The 21,442-nt window shown below is 27.2% G+C and overlaps 1 protein-coding gene across 3 annotated transcripts; it reads right to left on the reverse strand.

Moving 5' to 3' along the window:
- Nucleotides 1–3,422: 3,422 nt before the first annotated feature.
- On the reverse strand, nucleotides 3,423–16,954 carry LOC132929608 (protein yellow-like). 3 transcript variants are annotated; one of them, XM_060995078.1, is made up of 7 exons: nucleotides 16,757–16,954; nucleotides 7,847–8,078; nucleotides 5,781–6,022; nucleotides 5,588–5,714; nucleotides 5,224–5,487; nucleotides 4,864–5,147; nucleotides 3,423–4,111 (listed from the first exon to the last, which is right to left on the reverse strand). In XM_060995078.1, the coding sequence occupies exons 2-7, from the start codon at nucleotides 8,061–8,063 to the stop codon at nucleotides 3,851–3,853; spliced, it is 1,395 nt and encodes a 464-aa protein (XP_060851061.1). In that variant the 5' UTR covers nucleotides 8,064–8,078; nucleotides 16,757–16,954; the 3' UTR covers nucleotides 3,423–3,850. The 3 variants fall into 3 exon arrangements, with proteins under 3 accessions (XP_060851061.1, XP_060851063.1, XP_060851062.1); XM_060995080.1 differs by lacking the exon at nucleotides 16,757–16,954 and adding an exon at nucleotides 8,604–8,749; XM_060995079.1 differs by lacking the exon at nucleotides 16,757–16,954 and adding an exon at nucleotides 8,588–8,745.
- Nucleotides 16,955–21,442: the final 4,488 nt, after the last annotated feature.

The following is a 21,442-nucleotide window of genomic DNA, read 5'->3' on the forward strand; positions in this document are numbered from 1 at the left end:
ACAAATTGAGTATTCACGCCTTATTTCCACACGAAAAAATATTCAGTGGGACCAATACATATATTATTTAAGAATAATTAAGAACATAACACTAACGAAACTTAGATTTATTAGTTATAAGTAAAAGTGTTTATTGTTTTTATCTTATTTATATTTGTTATAAAGAATTGTTGGACGCAATTCTTTCTAATAACATAAATACATAATACGTACTTACAATTTACATATACAATACATGCGAACTATACAATATTGAACTTACAGGTTTTAATATGTTCCGTTCTAGGGGTTCAAATGGTTCGATTTGCAAAGTTCAACACTAGATTGAACTATCTAAACTTATTATTTTTTATTCATGTTAGAGGTTATTAAAACTAGTTTAGTTGAATAATAAATCATATTTTTAGCTATACGCCTGTACCTACTTATTGTATTAAAATTCTTAAAAAAAATAATAATTAAATGGTTAAAGTCACTGATATATAAACAAATAAGCAGAACATAAAGTGTTAAAACATTCGTATATCGTATATGTATTGAGTAAACTGTGTAATGTGTATATAAGTAAATTATAAGTTATTGTATTTTGAAACCCGAAATTAAAGATAGATACTTATTACTTAATATATCTACTGATATCTATATTTAATGGTACAAATTAAATTAGCTTATCAATGTTTTTTTCCTGCCTTTGTGAAATTTGTAGTCTACCTACCATTGAAATTCAAAAATATTTTAGTTGCTTATATAATTTATATGCATTTTACTGAATAATGAATATTCCTAGAAAAAGTTTTAGTATAAAACAATTGGATCATTAAAAGTTAATTTAATTAATTTAATTTACAGAAAATAATGTTAAAAAAATATGAAAACACCGTTCAAGATAAACAAATTCGAAGTTTCAATAAATCATATTATCAAAGGTTAAATTAGAAATGTTGGATGGTTTTGATGATTTTCCGTTACCCAGCCCAGGTAATATTTTAATATTTTATAGTGCAACTTTACATTGTAATAATGTAATATTTTTATCCTAATTGACTTATAATACTATATTATTGTTATCTATTGAGTGACTGTTTTCCAAATAATAAAAATATGTAATTCTGTCAACAATACGTTTAGATGACAATGTCAGGGAAACTTTAATAATAATAAAAAAATTATAGTGAAAATTATCAGATAGCTTTGAATAGCTTATAATAGTAAATAGATAAATGAACGTCATGCATATTTGTAAATGTTACGTAAATAGTGGCATGGGTATGCAAGATTATTGATTAACTTGTACTATATGTGTATTTTTATATAATTTACAAAATATGTGTACACACAATTTATTTTGTCATATTAATTTAAGATTAACGATAGAAATATTTATTTATTTTTTCATGTAAATTTTACACATATTTACAACAATTTCTAATGAATAAAGTCAATAAGTATAATAAGTAAAAACTAATATCTAAAGGTAATGACTTATGAATAATGAGTATTTATTACATTTTATACTAAATAATGTTAAGTGATAGGTAATAATATATTATGGATTGTATATGAGAATTTAAATTAAGAGTTTTTTTTGTCATAATTTATCATCATCATATGAAAACAGCTATAGGCAATAAACTAATAATAATACATCTGTTATAACTTATAAACTTATAACATTTAAATATAAGTAGAACGTATAAATAATATAATATGACACATATTCTTATATTTTAAATTATCTACTCAATTAAGTGTATGAAAACATGGTACATGTTATGTAAAATTATACACAGTTTTCTTAGTAAAATATTTAATTAGATTTTCTATAGTATTCAAGTGTTAAGCTTAAATTTATAATATTTTCAGTAATTGATTAAAATTATAACTAATAATTAATACTTGTTTGTACTGTTTAATGAGCATTATGTTGTAGTTGCATGATTATAACATTTCACATTTGTTACCTACTTATTTACTTATTCACAATTTACATTTAAACTTAATATTACTTATTGGTAAGCATTGAGTAATTAATAACAAGTTATAACTCATAACTAATAATGATAAATATTTAATCTAACGTTAGGAGTTATGATAATTATTCGTGTCTTATATTTGATATTTATTTTTGGAGACAAACATTATGTTGTGCAAATTACATCAATATCAAATAGTGAATTAAACAAACGGCATGAAATTTATTCACAAATCACAATCATTAATAAATGCACCGAATAATAATAAAAACAATTTTGGGAATATAGACATAAAGTGTTGTGAATTAATCGTTATAACTATTTTATGCATATGTTTTCATAGAATCACATAGAAGATACCGGTAAGCTACTTTTAAAATTCAAAATTTAAATATTACATTTTTAAATTATTAAAATTAGTCACAGTTATATACGTGTATCCTGTGTATCATATTTTATATATGTAGATTATAGGCATGTATCTAAATCATTGCATAATTATTTCTCATCGTATGAACACCTAGTTTTCTTAAAATGGTTTATGGACAATGGACATGCAATAATCACATTTAGAATGTAAAATGTATTGTTCAGTACACATTTACTTATGTCTTTAACTTAACGCATATATACGAACGTATCTAATTATAAACTAATGAGCTTCTGGAAACGATGCGTGAGACTACTTCCGCTATATGCGCGTTACGCAATCGCGATCTCTAAATATAATAATATACAAACTAAAGATGGTAACATTAATATATTATGAGGTTGTGTACGGTTTATAAGTAATTATATTTATATATATATATAAAAAAATTAACTAAAATGCTGCAGAAGTCGATAAAAAATTACTTCTGCAAATGAAAACGAACCTTTGTACGTCTTGTACGTCACATTAATGATCCACACAAGCAATAATTATTATAAATTTATAACCGATGTCACCTAAGAGGACCGGGTACGCGCTTCACCCGGTTCCTCCGACGAGACTTGCCCAAACAGTCGTTGTTTTTCAGTTGACCGTTGACCATGATCATACGGCAATTGTAAGACAACGATGTCGGTTTACTATGACTGTGTACGTTTACGTTTCCGGTCAATACCAACGACTTAACAGGCGTCTGTTTCACGCCATTTTTGTCTTCGAACACCCTGGAAATTCTCGAATAGCTCCACGGTTCTGTGTTTGCAGGTACCGCACGCCATTCGTGCAATATGTTATCGTCAAACGATTCGACTAGAAACTCGTCAGTATCATCGTTGAACCTATATTGAAAAAAAAATTAATTTATATAAATTTACATGTGCACCCCTTAGAATCTAAGGATTAGATCATGTATATTATGATCCGTAGATTCTAACGAGGAAAGGATTACATAAATTACCGCAGCCAGAGAAACCAATCCATATAGACGTGAAGCATTTTTTTTTACAAAAATACACATAAACTGTAGTCTGTAATACAACATATTATTATATTTACAGAAAAATATTTTAAATAAATTAAAAAATTAAATATATATATTATATATACATTTTATTGATTATAATTTATAAATAATTAATACTATAATAGTTCATATAATTTGTCTATTGATACGTAAGAATAATTTTGTTAGTCCTTGAAACATTTTAAGGTTTGTTAGTTATTATATAAATTCTACTAAAAAAAAAAATGTGATTCATTTAAATACATAATTGTGTCAAGGTTAAATAATTTTGTGCAAATATGCATGTAATCGTGTACCAATTTTTCACAGTAATCACAAATTAAAGTGTAAAACTACGTCAGCTAATATATAAATAACATACTAAATTTTTAATATTTTAAATAAACATAAAAGCAAGCATCCCTTTTACCGTGTTTACTTCTTTTAATTATTAAATACTAAGCGATCTTTTGTGGGGTCAAGATTTTGTACATTAGATTGCAATTTTATATCGACATTTGCCGACCTCTTATCGCATCCTGTGCGTTTTATCAAATCGTCAACTCGACCAACCAGCACCCTGTATTTGACCGATTTACGGTTCGTGACCATAGTTGTAAAATGATTTTGAAGTTGGCATGACACTGCCCACAATTTGTCACCCACAATTTTCATACCACTGGGGAATTGAAAATCTTCGTCACTCTAAAAAATAATAAATGTATACGATTATAAATTTGCATTTTACACTTAATGCTTAACAAATTCGTAACTTATTTTTAAAATTATTATTTAGTTTTACTTAAGATGTAAACAAGATTTTAGTCTTATTAAAAAAAAATATTTAAATGCTTGGCCCCTGTTGAATTTACAGTTTCATTAAATTAAATATTATCAAATGTACCACTAGTATTTTTAAATCCAGAGTGAATAGACAATAAGAGAGAATAGTTTGTAGAATTTACAATTATTCGCTATTTTCCAGATTTGTTTAGATACAATTTTTGAAATAGAAAGAAATCAAGATTTTTATTAGAAACTTAAAAATTAATAGGTAAAGAAATGAAATATTAAATCTATACAAGAATGCCTTATATTTAATTTAATGATTTATTATTAAAATAATAAATATTTTGGGTTGGTATGATGTAAAACGTAACTAATACGTATCTATCTTCAGAGGGGGTTATGTTCTTAAATCTATCGTTAACTCGAGGTTTAAATTTTGGTGTCCTCCGTAAAACTAAAATTACACCCTTAAGAATTTGTCAGTAATAAATGATGATCCATAAATTCATTCGTCTTATATAGTGACTCTATCAATTTTAATATCAGCATCTTTTACAAAGCTTAACTCATATAATCATATTTAAACCGTTACGTTTACAAAAAGTAACTACATTAAAGTATTATCTATTATTTAATTAATTTGATGAGAGTAGTAAGTTATTATTCACCTTATATATCGTGTGGATGTTTTTTGTTGTGAACGAGTCCTGGCTGTTCCAGCAACCTAAACTATTGTCCATCGATGCGTATATAAGTACTCCATTGTCTGTCATCACTTCCACACTAGATTGGGTTTCTCTGACTTCCGAGGATAAAAAGAATGTACCGGAACCGTCGATTAAACCATTTTGAAAAAGCGATTTATTTTGTAATGTATTGGTATGCACCCACGATTCCCTAGTGCTAGCGAATGCATGGAAATACAATTTTCGATCGTTTTTTGTTATAGGACCTAAACAATGACATTTTCGAACATCGGGACATTATATGCTGTATAGTCACTATAATAACAATGCCAAATAAATTACCCAAGGCTAATCCTAGTACTCCATCCATTAAGTCGAAGTTAACTCCTTTGATTTTAAAATGAGCTTTATTTGGATAAGGGTAGAAATATGCTTGATCTACCGCCCAACTTTCGTCATTTTTAAAATCGTATACGATAAGTTTATACGCAGTAGTATCAGCTATATAAGCATATGTATTACGGCCCTTTGAATCTCTGATATCGACTTCGATGTTAGTAAACAATGAAACGTCTTTTACCTGCGACGATGGAAATTTATATGTTTCTATAACATTGATAATGATACAAAATTAAAGACGTCAGTGTATTGAAAAAAAAAAACTAATAAAACAATTCTCAGACTTAATCATAGAATTCAGACTTACTTAGAACTCTATCGCCATTTTTCAAGTCAAATATTAAAATTTTCGGAGGGCACACGGAGCGAGCTGTCATCTCAAATTGGTCCAATGTGCCGACATCAACAACCCAAAATCGACCGAGATGGTCAATCTAAATACGTATGGATGAATTAATTTTAATCAATTTTTTATTGTTTAATTCATATTCTTCACTCACTTTGGTTCTAAATACGGAAACGATTGTATCGTCGCAATTGACCGTGTCTTCCGAAATAGTGTTAGCCTTCCAATTCGGGTAGGGCGCTAATAGTACGGAGTTAGCGCGATCCCCTGGAACTATTTCTGCGAGCGATGCAGGATTTCCAGGCTTGATACGAGGAATAGTGACGAACACTCGTTGTTTGGAAGCGGCATTTGAATTCGAACCCATATTAAAATATAATTTTCCTTCAGATGTACCTATAGGCCAGAAGAGAAAGTGAAATGTTTAAAATTATTTACATATTATTATTTGCATTAATGAGGGCAATGAGGCATTTGTTATGTTCACAAAGAATAATGCATTATATAATTAATTATTTTATGCTAATAACAATAATCATAAAATTATTTATAATAAATAAATAATAAATATTTAAAATATGTTTATAGTTGCATACGGTTGAATCGTAATATTAATAGTTTTGTAATTCATATAGTAAATTATTTAATGTGGTATTAAATTTAAACACGCATGTCATTAATGTCGTTAATATAATAGAAAAGTCATAAAATCAATTTTTATATTAATTAAATGTACTTGGATAAATATGATGTTCTATTTGTCGGGTTTAAATTTTCATTTTATACAAAATCCATGATTTATTATAATTATAAAAACTTTGCACGGAACTCGTTGCAACAACCCGACTCCGAACGTTTCGGGGTCAATTTTAAACGCACAATGCGTTATTCAAAAAGAATAATATATTCGATTTTGTGACAGAATAATAATAATAATAATACGATAACTGTGACAGTTATTTATTTTTTAGGTGACGAAATAGATTTTTTATCCATAAAATAAAGATTTAAATAGAAAGAAATAATGTGATATACCGACAGATTTTGTTACGCACAGGAAATAAGATAAAGCGTGCGCATATTATAATATGTATAAAAAAAGTAAACAAATTTTTTTCACGTTAATTTCAATAATAATAGTGTATAATCTGTGTGCATGTTATGACCTGTAATTGATACCCACTGAACTAATTGTAAAACAAACGGTTTAGGTGCGAGTGCCTATAATATAGTACGGATTAGTGATTAAAAAAAAATTGTATACATTTCAGCTACGCTTAAATCAATACAAATGCATACAATATGCATACATGGAAAATATATACCGAAGATTTCGACAAATGGTCTACAGGTTGGTAAATAATAACTGGGGGCAGGGCTTAAGTCTCGCCTAAGATTATTTCTTACTTAATGACCTTGTTTAGCGATAAATGTATTGATTTTACAATAATGCCTGTGTTTTTATATTTTATTCCAGCGTGTACACGTTTTATAGTAGAAAATAATAATTAACGCTTCAATCCTCAATTTTGAGGGTGATTTCCGTGAGGGTCATAGTAAATTCGATCTAGCCGGTACTTTTTGAAGGTAAAAATTTTAAATTATCAGTACCTACTATTTCTCAAGCCCAAATCGGTATACCTATCTATAATTTTTTTATTTGCTTGTTCTTAATAAACTAATAAAATAATTTTGACATAATAAAAAGACAATCGTTTATATACTATATAAATTAAAACCTGCATATAATGTAAGAAATATAATATAACTACATACTTAATATACTTCAGCCCCCTCCCCTATTTACGGCAATGTAAGATGGTGCCTTGATGCAAGTATATACCTGAAAATACCTATGCTAAAAACATATAATTCGCTATATACGAGGTATAAGTGTATTAAAACAACATATATATTAAATTATACAAAAGTATGTGTACGGTGAACAAATACGCACATTATGCTTATAAATTTATAATCGTGTCTGTCAGGCGTGAACGCAGGAAAAAATTTTGGGGGGTTTTTGAAAAAATGTTCATAAATATCATACTATTCATTTGTAGATCAGGTAATTTATTTTTTGTTCCTGATATTTCAGAGGGGGTTTAAAGTGCTTATAAACACCCCCCCCCTCGAGTTCACGCCTGGTGTCTGCAGAGTGCCGAGAATTGTCTTTTATATATTATGATTAAAAACGTGCAGCGTATATATCATACTCACCATGATATTTGTCCACGTCCAGTATGACACAGTTTTCCGGAATGAACTTTCCGGAATTTATGGCTGATTCCCGGTGATTGGGGCTGGCGAATGTGTAGTCAACGTACACCCAGCTGTACTCGACGTTCATTGTCCCTGCGACCGTGCACACGAGGACCGCCGCTATCAACGTCGAAATCAACCCGCCGCCGCCGCAACAGCAACGATATGGCACCATCGTAGTGATTATTTACTGAACACGGAGAGACAATTTAATAAGACGTTATTCGTTAATAATACAGTAGTTTATGTGCCGTACACTATCGTATATATTATAATAACGATATGTGTGGGTATACGAGTAGGTATATACTATATTAGGCACTGCATGCAGGCGGTACGCAGCCAAAAATCATTAACACGCCGAACCGGAACGAGGAGAAAAAACGGCAAAACGCGCGAAATTACATAATTGTTTATTTCGTATTTAGGCGACATTTATGAAATAGTTTGCTCGGTTCCCGCAAGCGTTATTTTATGTACGAAAGAATAACAATTTCCGATCCGTCACTGCATGCAAATTCTTAAACGCTATGTGTCTTAAAAATAACTGTCCGACATGTTGGACACAAAGTGTATATATGCTATATATAAATATAATGTCGCATATGAAAACAAAATTAACTTTTGAAGAAACCGCTGAAAAGTGCGAACTCGAATTTTGTTTATATATTATAGTTATTAAACATTATTTATTTTTACCTTTTTCTATCCTTACCGAATCGTTGTTTGCCCAAAGCAACGGAATCGTTTAACCACAAATTTTAATATTTATATATATATAAGTATATAAATGTACTATACAGACACTGAGCGCCGTATAATAATGTAGTGTACCTACCGTTTATACGTGTACCTATATAAACGGCGGCATGTGTGCTTATGGCGCATGTTTGATGTGCAATAGCGTATATTATACTATGTATACCCGTAGTACAAGGGGCGGAGAGGTTTGAATATCAATCATTGTGTTAGTACTTTCAAGACCACCGAAATCGTTGACTCGCAATTATATTATCTATTATAATTGTATACGAAAATACAATGGTCTAAGGCGACCAGATCTATAACGTTAAAAAATGGGATTACAATTTAGACGTGTATGTGTGAGGGCCAGTGAGCTGTAAAAAAAAAACACTTAGCGATAACAGTTTTGGCTACTTTGTGTCATAGAACTTGTGTTAAAAACGATTTCTCACGTATATGCATAATAATATATTAAAATAAATTAATAAACACGCCAGTCGAGTGAATCGTATATAATTATTATACGAGTCGATAACACGAAAAGCGGTTTTAAATTGTAATGGCCACCCGGACGAATTCGTTTAATTAACTTTTGCATAATACCATATTATGTACTGTATCAAACGATGCAATGATGTTGCACGCGAGAACGAATAATTATAGTTATCCGCGAATGTTTGTAACAGACTCTCGAGTACAAAGTCCAATAATGATAAAACCAACACATACAAAAATACACAATATATTATATTATTGTTAGTTTAACGGAATAGGAAAATATTATGAGTAAAAGCACTCATTACATATTATTATGAAGTGTACATGCGTGAAAATATATACTTACATATAAACGTCTTTTAATAAGACCACGGGTTATAATAGTCGACGACGAGGATGAATGAAATTGTTTAAACCGTTAGAAAAATTAACTCATCGTTATATTGTTTATTATTATACGAGTATATTAATGTATTTATACGCACTAACTAATATTTGATAAAATATGTGTAAAACGAATTTACTTATACGTAACTTAGTGTGCCTATAGTATAAGCCTTATACGTTTATACACAACGTCAAGACATCAAGTTCCTATACGCAAACGCACAATGTGTGATTTACTTTAGAGAAGTTTTTCCAGAAATAATAGATTTTAAATAGGTTCAAATCTTTACGTTTCACTAGCGTTTACAAAACAAACAATTCATCAGTTAGTCGCTCTAATAACTATTGGGTTTTAATAACAATAAATTAAAAACACTAAAAACAGGTATCATTGAACATTAATACATAATAAACTAAATAAATTATATTGTTAATTTATTCAGACCTTGGATCATCAATCTTATGTTAGCTAATTTTATTAGCTATATTAAATTAGATATGACTGATATGAGGTAAACGATCTATTGGTAAATAATTATAATATTGTTTTATTAGAACTAAATATATTAAACGCAATTCGTTGTGTATTTGATTAATTTATATTTTATAGGCTATTACACCTAATATAATATACTTATTGGTGTTCGATGACCGTGACCAATAAATGCGCTTGTAGTAAAATGCAAAAAATAGTAGATTACGAAATATTTGTTTTAATTCAGATTTCAGAGTTATGTGTAACACCATCAAAACGTTGTGGACTTAATTTGATTACCAATCCGGTAAAATAGCATGACCTTTAATTAATCTTCGTTAATTAGGCGAAAAACGTTTTTAAATCAAGGCCGTTTTAAAATAAAAACATATTTTAACGTTTCAGCGCGGGCCCAGTATTTTGAAATTTAAAATAAACGTTAAAATGTATTTGTATTATCAAATAATATGTATATTTACTAAATTAATTTGTATTATTTAATATGTTGTTGTTGTAGTTTGCAATGCAATTTACTCTAAATACGTTATTTTGGTACTTTGAATGTAATTATTCGGTAAGTTAATCATGTATTTATATAAGTATACTTTTATCCTGGTATTTTATTTGCTTCTGATAAATGTTTTTATATTGTTTTTGAAGTAACTGATATAGACTCCCTCGTTTGTTCTAGTTTGATATTCTCTATTTTCAACAATAGAGCCATATACGCACGTATGGCGAATTACTTTTTTTCAGAGATCTCCATCCTATTGTTACCAGTTACGTTTCACATTCATAAGATAGATCCGATGTAAATAAACTCGAGTATAATTTAGTGTAGTCGACCTTCTAAATAAGAGTCTGGACTTGACTAGTTTTTTAATGAAAAATACTCTTGATTATAGCTGTTTTAAGTCTTAACATAACTTATTAGTTATTTTATAGATATACAAGGTATATAAAGTCAGTTACTGCTTAAAAGGTATAATTTCTGCAGATTACCTGAAAATCGGGTAAATTAATAGTTTCTGTTACGATCATATGTTTAGTTTTATCTTGATTGGCTTCAACACTGATTGGTTTCGATTACTTTAACATGAATTAAAGCTAACGAAACATGTATATGTAACTTATTTATAATATTTTTTTCATAATTATCTGATTGCAAACATGTGTTTTTTGGTAATGACTATAGTGGACTATACCTTTTTATTGTAAACCTATTTTGGCACGTCCCTGTTATGTTCTTTAGGAAAATTTTCTAGAGATATTGTTATTCACAAATTTATATAACATTTAACATATATTTAGGAATACTATAATATCCTCCCTACAACTTTTGTGTAAGTACATTGAAAAAAAAATGTTCTTTTGGTTGGAATTTTCCATAAAATTATTAAAATAAATGAATACTTTATTAAGTAGGTATACGATATTAATACAAATATACAATACCTAATACATATTACATTACTATATTTATTAATTTATTTGTTTATATGCTTTTTGCTTTTAATTTAGAATAGACAGTTGAAATCATGGTTAAGGTCTCTAACGAGAGAGGATGTTATCGATTTCACCATCAATTATACGTTAAAAAAATTAATTTAATTTTAAATCGGTGCTGTGGACTAACAATAATACATACACTCGTATGCATTTTCGAAATGTAGATTAATAGATTATATCAATTGATTTTTACGGTTTTTACTAGATAGCATTTGAAACGAGCGTCTTCAGAAATTACTTCAAATCAACACATCTCGTAACACGTTAATAAGAATTTGATTAGACACGCGTACTTATTTAGTTATATGATTATATAACAAAGTATAAATAAATCACATGCTTATACTCGGCACTATTAATGTTAGAATGATTATATGCGATCACGTAGGTAGAATCTCGTTACGCCGTAAATAATAATGTAAGTACCATTTGGTTTGTATAACTACTTTATATATTACTCGCTCTGATGAGTATGTGTAAATGTGTAATGCCCGTAAAACGAATTCGCCGTATAAAATACAAAAATAATAATCATTGAAATTGCACCGCGTCAATTTTGCTTACTCTCGTCACATGTTATTCATATTAATATGGATACTACGTATATAGTATATTAAATTATCTATTTATATGAATCATGTGTGTACATATTATTATAATTCATAAGCGTTCGGAAATCTTTTTACTTTTGTGCAGCGGATCGATAACGAGTCGCATTACATATTATTATCATAAACCTCGATAAAAGGTTAACCTGGGCAATACACATAAAAATCAAGAGAAAATCCTTAAACCTCAAACTACATAAATTTAGACATTTTCTCAGATCCAACATCTCACTCTCTAACAAATTATACTAATATACAACCAAATTATTCGCCCGGCTATGACATATGGCATCCAACTCGGGGGCTCTGCCAAAAACTCTAACCTCAATATTTTTCAAGCTTTTCAATCAATTAATTTAATGATAATAACTAAAGCTCCATGGTATGTAAGTAACCTTACTTTACATAACGACCTTAACATCTGCGCTATACCAACTGAAGTAATGTCAATGAATGCCCCCTTCTATCACGCCTCCATCTCCATGCCTTGTACATATATATTTTAAAATTTACTTATTGTATCATTTGTTTACAGATTGTAAATATTTCTTAATAAAAAAAAAAAAAAAAAAAGTTATAGTAAAACGATATAACAATAATATGATTTATACTAAACAATATGAATAGTTTTAAACTCTGGGTCGAACGATATATGTATCTATTTATTGATTGTACATAGACAAGACTTTTTCTAAAAACACGTTTAAGAGTAGTATAAAAAATGGGAAAAACGCAGCATCTACTGCTCGTATTTTTATATTTAAATATTTAAGTTCTATAATATATTTAAAATCCAACCACTAAAATATGATTTTTTAAATTTTTCAGTAGTTTTTGTAGAAAAACGTCAGGGGGCATTAATATTAATGCACGAGCCATTACGCCAACATAGATTTTTGAAAAAATATTGACTATGTGTATATATATGTAGTAACGCTATGTAGCGTTTGTATTATGAATATTTAATTTACCGGACCGTTATTACCATTGATTTTTGGCATGTGTATACTTGAACTCTCGTGTGTCCTTAGTGACGCAGATATAGAAAACACATTTATATTGAAGGACAATATTTCGAGCCAATCATCAGGGGTCTTGACCAGGAAATCTGATTTCCCGAAACATTTTTGCGAGCGTAAAAATAACATATAACCGGTATCATAACAATATATTCGCTATAGTCTATAACATAAAACAGTATAACACGACATGGTATTACAATAATATATTATTATGCCGTGCTGTGTTTGTTAGTTTGTACATAACAATAATATTATTGTGTGGGTACCTAAATATGCCGTACGCCACTATAATATACGTGTAGGACGTATAGGTATATGTTTGTATAGGTTTGAACGGTGCATACATTAATTATGCATGTAGAATATATATATACCTTATAATATCATATTATTATAATGTAATTATATGATTATATCAATACGTACATAGATCTAGTTCATATTATAGATAAACGATAACAATGAATCTGCCGCGAATGTCCGTGTATATATTCATAGGTCTTAATTCGTATAATAATTACGAGTACAATAAGACTATATGATAATATGATTTATATAATGCGTGTTCGCCGACCGATGAAATTAGATTTCCATTCGCAATGTGTTTTACGCGTTTTTTATTTTTCTACATCACGGCATCGCGAGATGGTTTTTACTCGGTTTTTCTCGGTTTATTTTCTTTATTGCCGTTTTTTAGTTCTACCAGTGGTACAGCAGCAATTGGATCGTTTACTATTCCTGCTACGGCGACAGCGTTACAAATGGAAAACGCAAAATAATAAATCGCATCTCGAATTCTTGAACCAATAAATTTATATTAACGGATAAAAGCCCGCCAGAATTGCACAAAACGTAATCGCCGCGGTTACAACAATAATATAAAATGCTCTCGTGGACACAAAACGCGGCGACAGTGTAACAGATAATAACAGACCAACGCCACTACTGGAAACGCGAAAATGCGATTTGTATTGAATTCTGAAATTGCGAAATGAAAAAAATCGATCTCACACTTTGTTGTTATTTTTGATTAACTATACCTAAACGTTGTTACCCGTATAATCGAAATTGTATATTGACACGCGGGCAGATAGAATAATATTATTACAAGGAAACCGCACATTAAAACGCACATGCACTAACCTAACTACCTATACACCTATTACGTTATGATATTTATTCGAGTATCTATATGACGTATAATCGTATAAACTGTTCATATATATATATATATATATATTATACTATATCAATGTTAGAGTTATTGGATTAAAATCAAAAAATAAATAATAACGGTAAAGGCTTATACTCGTTAAAATTCAATAACTATTTTTTTTTAACTTGTAATGTAATAACTACTATGGCATTTTGAGGGTCACATAGCACATATTATTAAATATTTTAATGAATAAAATAACAATAAATTATTTCCTGACGTAATAAAAATCATCCTCACGATTAGTTACGCGTACAAAAGAAGTAATTTAATTTTTAAACACTATAATCTAATCGTTCACATTTTCTCATCCGCTACGAAAACATTATTACCTCCTAAGAAACTAAATATAGTGATTTTTATAAATTCGCATCACGACTCCCTATAAAATTAAATTATATTTTATATGAAAATAAATATAGGTATAAAGAGTTTACGATTTAAAAAAACCAAGTTATTATAATCGAGGTGTTACTTCCTTATTTATTAACAATAACGCGTTATTATGAATGAAGGAATATAAGATTTAAAATAAACGTGTTTCAAACAAATTTATTTTGGTCTACTAATTTTTGTATTTGATGTATCTATGATAGTTGAAAGTTTGGAATACCTTAAATTTATAAGGGCACATAATATCGCGGTGTAAATACATTAAATTTATCTATACGAAATATATGACTATATGAGAATACATTATATTCTGTATAGGTATAAACGTATGCAATTTTAAAGAGACTGAAAACGTTATTAAAAAATTAGAAAAATGATTGGATATTTAATTAATATTAGAATAATATGATTAATAATGATATTATACTGATTATAGTAACAATACTAATACAAGTATAACATAAATATATTTTTATTTATTAAAACCATTTCGCAACCTGTAGATCATTACATTTATAAGTCATAGTATATTATATATATTGCATAGTGAAATGTAAAGATATCAAATAATAGTTTAGACTTTGATTAATAAATATTTGTCTCAATAATTGTTCCGTTATTGATGACCAAATACATTTAACTAGACCTATATCGGGATTTAAATAGAAAAATAAATTGACAATTGTAATATGTATGATATAAATTAGAAAACACTGAACATTTATTACGTACAGTATAATGCTATAATAGCGCTTGAAAACCATACCTACTACTAACTGTAAGTCTGTAACCCTGTAACCAGCTATAGTAACTCGTATATATAGTCATACTACACACGTCATAGGAGGTAATAGTAAAATGTTACGCTGTTATTAAGTATTATTTTTGTAACAATAACTAGAGAGCTCTTGGATTCGTTTATTACACATGATGTTACAGGCATAGGTAGGCAGTAGGTATACACGTATAATATATAATATATATATATATATATATATATATATATATATGTTTACCTATGTTTATAATAGACAATAGTTCATTACCATATCCGTATTAAAAGAGTATTATCATTAAAAATTACATATATAACTAAAATATAATTATTTACTGATAACCAAGTTCAAGTTTAATAAAAAAAAATGAAAATCGTCTGACTTATTTCAATGGATTTCTTAACATATCCAAATTCTAAATACCAATGTGAATGAAAATAATATTATCGTATAGAAAAGACAACCTTGTTTATGTAAACCTCATCAAATGTGTTTATTTTACGCAACGTATATTGTTATTAAAAATTAGAATTTAGACTATAATAAGACTAGTAATTACATCCGTAAAGTTATCTGCAAAAGAAAGAAATAATGAGTGTCACAGGTAAAAGTAATTTATTAATAATTATTTTTGTAATTAATTAATATATATATATATTTAATTGATAAATACTTATTTTTGAAAATTTACATTAAAATCAGTATAAGAACCTATTCAAAATGTCATAAAACGATTTAAAAAATGTTATCGTTTATTTTAAGTGTATATGTTTAACTATGTATATGAAATATTTTTATAAACACTATAATATTATATTATTAGTAATTAATATTTTATATTTATTATTATAAATAAGTTCATTTTTGGGATTTGTAATACGAATAATGTGTGTATATAAGTATATTATTCTTTATAAGGTGATATAAAGTAAAAATTCTTTTTTCAAAATTTAACTCATAGGTATTGTTTTGTTGTAATAAAATAATTTATTTTGATGTTTAAGCTAAAAATAATCGTTATTTTATCGCTTTTAAATTGTTGTATATCAAAGCAAAGCATACTAAAAAACTTATCATTCGCAACACAAGCGAAGTCGATAAAAATAATTGAATGCTAATTTTTACTTATGAACAATGCGATTTTTATTTAAATGATTATCAATCCTTTTTTAACGAACTACCAACTCGTGAAATATGGCAAAAGTACGAATGATTAAATTTTAAATTAATGTGGACTTACATTTGTATAATTTGTTTTTGTAGTTATCACGTGTGGCACTATTTATAAACATTAAACACCACTTATAAAAAAAAAAATTAAATTTTATTGAATTTCGTAAAATACACTAAAATTAGTTAAATTACATTTATTCCAGTTATATGTAAACATTATGTTCACTACGATGTTGATTGCATAGTACTAAATGACCGTTAACTCCGACTGAAACCCGAGCGAAACGTAAAAAGTAGTTTCCCTCCTTTTCCAATTAATCAGCATTCGGTTTGCGAGTAGGGCCTGTTTTGTGTTACAATTGTCTGTGTATATATGACTAATATTATTTTACGTTTAACCTGATATCTCTTCGAAACATCTCTTAATCATTCGCATACCTACGTCATTTATATAATCTATAATTAACAATAATACCTATAGTAAAACTATATTTATATTAACGGAATAGTCCATGAAACACGTTATAATTTGAAGTTTTGAACTACAATATCTGAATACATAGGTACACCATTAGTCAAATTCTTGATATAATACCAGTTTGTTGTTAATCTGCTTACAGACTGGACTTACACCATAAATTATTATTATACCTATGCTATTATATATTATTTTTCGGTATAAAGTAGTTTATGCATAAATACCTAATCTATAACTGCATATAGCTTATAATTTACTACGTCATACATATAATATAAGCTAAAATAGAATATATCTAAATGTAAATAAATTCATTTTGTGACTAAGCTGTTGAAGCATATGTGGTATGTAAAGTATATAATAGAATCAATAATTAAAAAAAAAAAAAATTGAAATTTTCTATCTGAATACCTCTATTTTTTGAGCATAAAAGAAGTTTATATTGAAATTTGAAAATATAACATACTTCAATACTCTACGATGAACTAATACACAAAAAAAATAATAATAATTTATCGTATTTACAAGATTATATTTGTAATTTTACTGAATAAATCTTAATGTTGTGGTACGTTATTATTAATGTTTAAATAATTATAACTTTTAAATATTTTTAATAATACAAACAATATATTTATAAGTGATCATCAAATATTAAAAATATAACTTGATTAAAAATACTTATCAGTTTATCAAATAATTAAAATATCGAATAACAAAACTGTATTTAAAAAAAAACTTCTTGATATTTTCTTCACTACATGAAAAAATATTAATTTATAAAATACATGATTAAAGTATGATAGTAATTATATTAATCATCGGTTGCTAGGGGTAACCTTACGAAAATTCCGATTAAAAAATAATAATAATAACAACAGTAGGCGTGATCTAAATGTTACGTAAAGGTGGCGTCACAAAATTGATTAGAAAAAAATGTTGTACCTGCCCTAAGACATAAATATATGTTAAATGTTTACTACATTATTATAATATAGGTAGCTATAATAGTATATATTCTATATTTCTATTTCTTTTAAATAAAATGGTAATAATTTTAATAAAAATGAAGATTAAATTGATTTTGCGTATACTTTGCATTTATGCAGCGAAATTATTTATAAAGATTTTTAAACTAAAATAATAAATTAATATAAATTAAATTCCCCGATATATTTAAATTAAAACAATATTCGTTAAAAAACCAGTAGATATTTATAATAATATAATTTTTTTTCCATTATACTAATAGTAAATTTAAAAAATTTAAAGTAGTAAAGCTTAGAAGATTACTTACTAGTTACTACTCAGAACTTAGTTTGTTGAATAATTTATTTTCTACTTATACATACTACTAAACCTAATAAAATGGAAGTAAAACTAATGTTTTTCAATTGATTACGCATTAAAAATAAATCGTGACTAATTAAATAAAACATCTATAAAATATAAGAAATACATTTAATAGTTAGATTATTTATCACTACTTTACTAAATAATAAATAGTAAATATTTATTATATAATTTCAAAATTTAACACATAAAATATTAAACCTAGGTACATTAGAAATTGTGTTTACTACTTAATTACTGTAGTATATCTTAATATATATCTTTACATATCTTGTATGTGTGACGTGTGTGAGTGCTAAAAAGCAGATAAATTTATTTATTTTTCTCACTTTTAAAAAAAATGACACAATGTCAAAATCGTACAATACACGCACTCGATTTATATAGGTATTATTTTTCTCGAGCATATAAGTAACATATTCTTTATTCGTGTCCTAAATTATTTAGTCTTGAAGTAAATATTTTCATTATTCAATAAGTACCAATATTTGTTACAGCTAAAATAAAAAAAATAGCAATGGATCTAGGAAATAGCTAAACTATATTGTTTATATATTGCACGTGCTCATGTTTTTCACGGCCAACCTAATTTACGTAATTGCAAGCTTCTATAATAGTTATTCCATTATACACTTTAGTATAGATTGATCATACGGTTCAACTAAATTAAATATTTTCAATAAAATAAATATTTCGATTTATTACATTCAAAGTGTTTATTATTTTTCGATAAAGAGCAGTGCACAGTGTAACATAATCAAATATATTTATGTCTAATTATTTGTATGCATAATATAATTTATAGTAAATAGTGAAAGTACTGTCACACCGGCATAACAATATGTATAATAAATATGTGTTTTTTACAAAAAACAATGACAACAGTAGGAAAACTTAAAGAAAATTTTAATTAAAATAATTAAAAAAACGTAACTGTTAATTTTTGCGAAAGTCGACATGTAAAAATTAAAATTAAATTAACGAAAACAAATTACCTATTAGATGTTAGAGTGGTCTATTTGTCTGAAATTATGTACATTTCCAAATGTTGTCGTTGCGAATCATAGGTAGTATTTTAATAAATAAATTAAAATTAAGAAAATATAAAGTATTAAATCTATTCTAAATTATTGTAAATGATGAATTAACCAATAAACATGATTTTTATCAAGTAATATTATATCTTATTGTTCATATTTTATAACTATGCGATTAAAATAGAAAATAGGTATATTTATTTTAAAATCATTATTATCTAAATAATATTTTGTTTGAAGAAACCGTTTTATGACTACTGATAATCTTAATTATTTTGTTAGAGAAATTATTGTTCAATAATATTATAGTATATATTTATAAACTTACGTTCGTCGTGTCGATAAATGTAGTTGTACTTGTACATAATATATAATAGAATTATGTCAACAATAATAAAACTTCGGTGTTACTACTTTCGTTTTTTATGACTATCTTCTTCTTTGGCTTTTTACAGGCCTTTAAAGCCCATTGCCGCAACAACATATTGTCTCCAATCTTCTCTATCTTGAGCCGTTTCTTCAGCATTCCTTACTCCCAGAATTTTCAGGTCTTCTTTTATTCTATCTGTCCATCTTTGTCTAGGTCGTCCTCTGGGTCTCTTTGCGGTTGGTTTCCATGCAGTTATATGTCCAATTAGTCCTTTTGATCTCCATACATGTCCGGCTCAGCCTATTCGGGCGCTTTTCAAGATCCCAACAATATTGGGTTCGTTTTTATGACTATATAATATATATTTTGTTTTTAAAAATAAGATCAGGAAATTAATTGATTGATATTGACATAACATTAAAGTATTAAACGTGTACAATTATATTATAATTTTATAGTCCGAAAGTTGTATGATTATTTTGTGCGTAAACAATTTAAGTCAATTATAAAAACGATCATGATAAACTTGTTGAGGGATTTTACAAGTGAGTTGAAGGTAAAATGAACAATAATTGACTCAATATATATAATATATATATATTGATATAATTTGATAAAAATATGAGTGCGTAATATTATGAACGATCTAATATTATGAATGACGAATGTCCTGACATTTTCAACCATCTGGTTACTGTTACTTAACCATTATACTATTGTTATACTTATAACAATTAAATATTTTCATAATCGCTGTGTTATAAAACACATTAAGTGTATAAGTGTATCAATTATTAAGTAAATTAGCTTTGATTTCAAATTTTACAATTTTAATAATAATAATTGTTTGTACATTTAAAAGAGCTTTAAGAGCCATTTTTGTTGAAAGATATTACTAAATTCATTTAAATCTATAAATTGACTTAAGTATTAAATAAATATTGAAAAAGGGTTAACTAACAAAATAAATAATAAACAGAATGGAAAAAAAAACACACACACACACATACCACATACGTGTACGCATACATCAATACAGCATCATTGTCTGGTTAGATCTGATCAGACGTCAGAATCTAAAAAAAATCATTTCATTTTTCATTTTTACACGTTGTAAATCATTACAAATTTTGAACGAAATATTAAATCACCATTGTATCATATAATATACTGCAGTCTGAGCGTAAAAATTATAATTTATAATCAGTTAGTAAAGCTGTTTAAACGTTGATCCAAACTACATTTTACAGCTTGTTCTCCAATATACCAGTATACAGACATATAGTATTATATAACAATGATTTTAAATGTTACGAGATTACGACTATATATAGCACAACGAATATAATGAACACATCGTTTATAACTTATAATTGAAAATAAAGTAAATAATTGCCTATATAATTCACATGGGATCTACAGACTACAATGATGCATAATTTTTTTTCCAATAATAAATACTATTATAATAAATCAGTTATGTGGTTAACCTTATCAGTAATCAGGTATACATTA

Source organism: Rhopalosiphum padi, chromosome 4 (genome assembly GCF_020882245.1).
Source record: "Rhopalosiphum padi isolate XX-2018 chromosome 4, ASM2088224v1, whole genome shotgun sequence".
Lineage (NCBI taxonomy): Eukaryota > Metazoa > Arthropoda > Insecta > Hemiptera > Aphididae > Rhopalosiphum > Rhopalosiphum padi.